At 38.0% G+C, this 3,977-nt stretch overlaps 2 protein-coding genes across 2 annotated transcripts; both read left to right on the forward strand.

Annotated features, from left to right (window-relative positions):
• The first annotated feature begins 710 nt into the window (after positions 1-710).
• On the forward strand, positions 711-2,801 carry LOC112020969 (putative disease resistance RPP13-like protein 1). The gene has a single exon (XM_065778408.1). It carries the CDS (start codon positions 711-713, stop codon positions 2,799-2,801), a length of 2,091 nt encoding a protein of 696 aa, XP_065634480.1.
• A 49-nt stretch (positions 2,802-2,850) lies between these two features.
• On the forward strand, positions 2,851-3,731 carry LOC136069650 (putative disease resistance RPP13-like protein 1). Its single transcript, XM_065778409.1, has 2 exons — positions 2,851-3,268; positions 3,406-3,731. The coding sequence occupies exons 1-2, from the start codon at positions 2,851-2,853 to the stop codon at positions 3,729-3,731; spliced, it is 744 nt and encodes a 247-aa protein (XP_065634481.1).
• Positions 3,732-3,977: the final 246 nt, after the last annotated feature.

A 3,977-nucleotide genomic window follows, 5' to 3' on the forward strand; every position in this document is an offset into this window, starting at 1 on the left:
CTAACACCTTCCCACCTTGTAACATAGCCTCTGAGCTTAGATCAAGAGTNGTTAATCCACACGTCCATATTATTCTATAATGTTAAAGTGCGTTTGTGCCTAAAAGAAAGAGCTAATAAAAAAATAAAACAAATCTCAAAGTGCCATTACAAGCATGAATTTATATATCTGTTCTGATTTGTGCATGGTAATCCTTTGTTTCATTGAAAATATAGGAACAGATTGATGTGGGTCATCTCATGAGGCAGATCACCTATAGAAACTAAAGAAACCAAGCGAAAGAGCATGCACTTTCAATTATACCATTTCTGCCACATTATTTCTTAGAGACCCTCGTTATTTTATTTATTATTTTTGTTTTTTGAGAAGAGAGACCCTCGTTAATTAATTTGGGAAAAAATTTATTATCAAAAAGCGTGTAGAAAGATGCTGAAAATAATTTTAATAGAAATTGCCAAGGACATTCTTCCAACGTATAGGATTACTTCTGATTATATTATTCACTCATTATTCACTCTTTGCCAATCACTACTTTATTGATCATTCACGCGTGTTAGGTGAAGTCAAGCAGCCGGATAGATTGTCCCATGTGCAATCCTGAACTCAGAAAAAGAACCTCTGTTTAGACTTTTACACCACAAACTGTTTTCTACCTTATCGTACTTCTCTTTGCTCTTTTTTTCAAGCTTGTTCAACGAAGAGCAGAGGCTATGGCTGGGGCCTTGGTGGGTGGAGCATTTCTCTCAGCATTTCTTCAGGTGGCGTTTGACAGAGTGGCTTCTCGCGAGGTCCTAGATTATCTCAACGGAAGGAAACTGATTGATCGTTTGGTGAAAAAGCTGAAGATAGAGCTGGTGTCTGCTGGTGCTGTGCTCAATGATGCGGAGAATAAGCAAATTACAGACCCTGCTGTTAAGAAGTGGCTGGATGAGCTCAAAGATGCTGTTTATGTTGCGGATGACATCCTGGATGAGATTGCCTACGAAGCTTTGCGATGCAAGTTAGAAGCTGAACCCACTAGTAAGGTAATGGGCTTTATCTCTAATTTTGTTAATTCATTTGACAACAGGATACAATCAGAACTAGAAAACATTCTAGAACAACTAGAATCAATTACAAAACAAAAGGATGTCCTCCGTCTAGAAAAGGTTGCTGCTGCTGAAGTGCCATCACGGCCATTGACAACTTCTTGCCCTGAAGAATATGGTGTGTTTGGCAGAGACAAGGATATGGAGGCAATATTTGATAAGTTCCAATCAAATGATGCAAGTGTTAATGGTATATGTGTTGTTCCCATAGTAGGTATGGGTGGGCTTGGTAAAACAACTCTTGCTCGACTTATATATAATAACAAAAGAGTTGAGAGTTTTGATCTCAAAGCTTGGGTGTGCGTTTCAGAAAATTATGATTATTTTAGGATAACCAAAAATATTTTTGAAGAGGTCACTTCATCTGCTTGTGACATTCAAAATATGAATTGGCTGCAAAATAAGATTAGAGAGAAATTCATGGAGAAAAAGGTTTTTCTAGTTTTAGATGATGTTTGGAATGAGAACTATGATGATTGGGTTGAGTTACTTAAAGTTTTTAGATGTGGAGCACAAGAGATTAAGATTATTGTTACGACACGCAGTGAAAAAGTTGCATTAAAAGTTGGCACAATTTCAGCTTATATTCTAAATGAATTGTCAAGCGAAGAATGTTGGTCATTATTTGAAAAACATGCATTTATAAATGGAAGCTCTAGTAAATTTCCCATTCTTGAGGAAATTGGTAGACAAATTGTCCAAAAGTGTAAAGGTTTGCCTTTAGCTACAAAAGCACTTGGGGGTTTGCTGCGGTTTGAAGAAGATCCAAGAAAGTGGATAGAGGTTTTGAAGAGTAATATATGGGATTTACCAACAGAAAACAATAGTATCATTCCAGCTCTAAGATTGAGCTACCACTACCTCTCACCACATTTGAAGCGTTGTTTTGCTTATTGCTCAATCCTTCCGAAGGATTATGAATTTAAAAAGGAGGAATTGGTCCTACTGTGGATGGCTGAGGATTTAGTACAGCAATCCGAAGGAAATGGAAGGATGGAAAAAATAGGTAAACAATACTTTGATGATCTGGTATCTAGATCACTTTTTCAACAATCAAGTAACAACCAATCATGTTTTGTAATGCATGACCTAGTCAATGACTTGGCAATATTTATAAGCGGAGAGTTTTGTTTCAAGCTAGAGAACAATGAGTCTTGTGTAATCACAAGAAAGACTCGCCATTTGTCATATGTTAGAACTGAATATGATGCCTCCAAGAAATTTAAGGTGTCTTTCAAGGCCAAGGATTTGCAAACCTTTCTTGGATTAGATCTGTCATCAAGTCGATGGCATTGGAATAGGATATCAACGATGATGCTTAATGATTTGTTGTTGACATTTAAGTGCTTACGAGTACTATCATTTTCTAGCTATAGCAACATGAGGGAGTTACCTAATTCTATTGGCAATTTGAAACATCTCCGCTATTTAAATCTTAGTTACACTCCAATCAAACAGTTACCAGATTCTCTATGTAATTTGTATAAATTGCAAACCTTGTTATTGTTGAAGTGTGAGTCCCTTATCGAGCTGCCTAGCAAGATGTGGAGATTAGTCAACTTGCGGCACTTGGATTTAGTTGAAACAAAATTGAAAGAGATGCCGCTGCATATGGGTAAATTGAGACATCTTGTGAAATTAACTACTTTGTTGTGGGCAAACATTCTGGGTCTAGTAGTATTAGGAGTTAGGGGAGCTCCATCATCTTTCTGAAACATTGTCCATTTTAAACTTGCAAAATGTTCATCATACCAGAGATGCTATGGAGGTTAATTTGAAGGATAAGAAGCACTTATCTGATTTGGTGTTTCAATGTGGTTTTGACAATGAAGGTTCAGAAAAGGTAAGACAAGTTCTTGAGCAATTGTGTCCTCATACAAAATTGGAGTCTCTCACCATTGAAGATTATGGGGGCACAAAATTTCCAAATTGGTTAGAAGGTTGTTCTTTCTCCAATATGGTGTCTATACGCCTTGCCAATTGTAAGTATTGCTCATCCTTGCCTCCACTTGGGCATCTACCTGTCCTCAAGAGACTCTATGTTGAAGGTGTTCATTTCGTATCACATGTGGATCGTGAGTTCTATGGAGATGGTTCTTCTACAATTAAGCCTTTCAGATCTCTTGAAGTGTTAAGCTTTAAAGACTTGCCAGAGTGGCAAAAATGGTTTTTATTTGAAGGTGAACATGAAGATGGGGGTGGAGTTTTCTCTACCCTCAAAGAGCTTTGCATAATTGAATGTCCCAAGCTAAGTTGTAGTCTACCCAGTCAGCTTCCTTTTTAATCAGATTGCAATTAAGTGATTGTGATAAGGTAGTGTTGAAGGAATTACCACCCAAGTTGGATTACCTCTTTATTAGAGGAGGTCGCATCTTCTTGCAGTCGTTTGCGGAGCTTATGACGTGTCTCGCTGTCCCAGGAAGTGGTGTACCCACTGCATTAAAATCACTTGATATCAGAGGAACATTTCAGATCACAACGGGCCATTACTATCCTTCTCTTGAAGATTTGGAAATAAGGGATGACTCTGACTCACTCTGGCCTTTTCCCTTAGAGTCGTACCCAAAACTCAAATCTCTCGTAGTGAGAGAAAGTAAAACTCTTGAATCTCTTTTCGCATCAGAGGAATCTTACCTGATGTAGTTCTCTCACTTATTTGATGATTTGGTCTTCCCCTAATTTGTATCCTTTTTTAGTGGAGGTATCTGCGCCCCCTATTTGACAACAATTACGATCAAGAATTGCAACAAGTTAAAGTCATTGCCTGAAAATATGCGCACTCTACTCCCATCCCTTGACTTTTGGCAGTCGGTGAGTGTCCAGAACTAGAATCGTTTCTGAGGAGGTTTGCCCTTAAATTTAGCCATACTTAGTGTTGGGACTGCGACA

This window comes from Quercus suber, unplaced genomic scaffold (genome assembly GCF_002906115.3).
Source record: "Quercus suber isolate HL8 unplaced genomic scaffold, Cork oak 2.0 scaffold_182, whole genome shotgun sequence".
In the NCBI taxonomy this organism is placed as follows: domain Eukaryota; kingdom Viridiplantae; phylum Streptophyta; class Magnoliopsida; order Fagales; family Fagaceae; genus Quercus; species Quercus suber.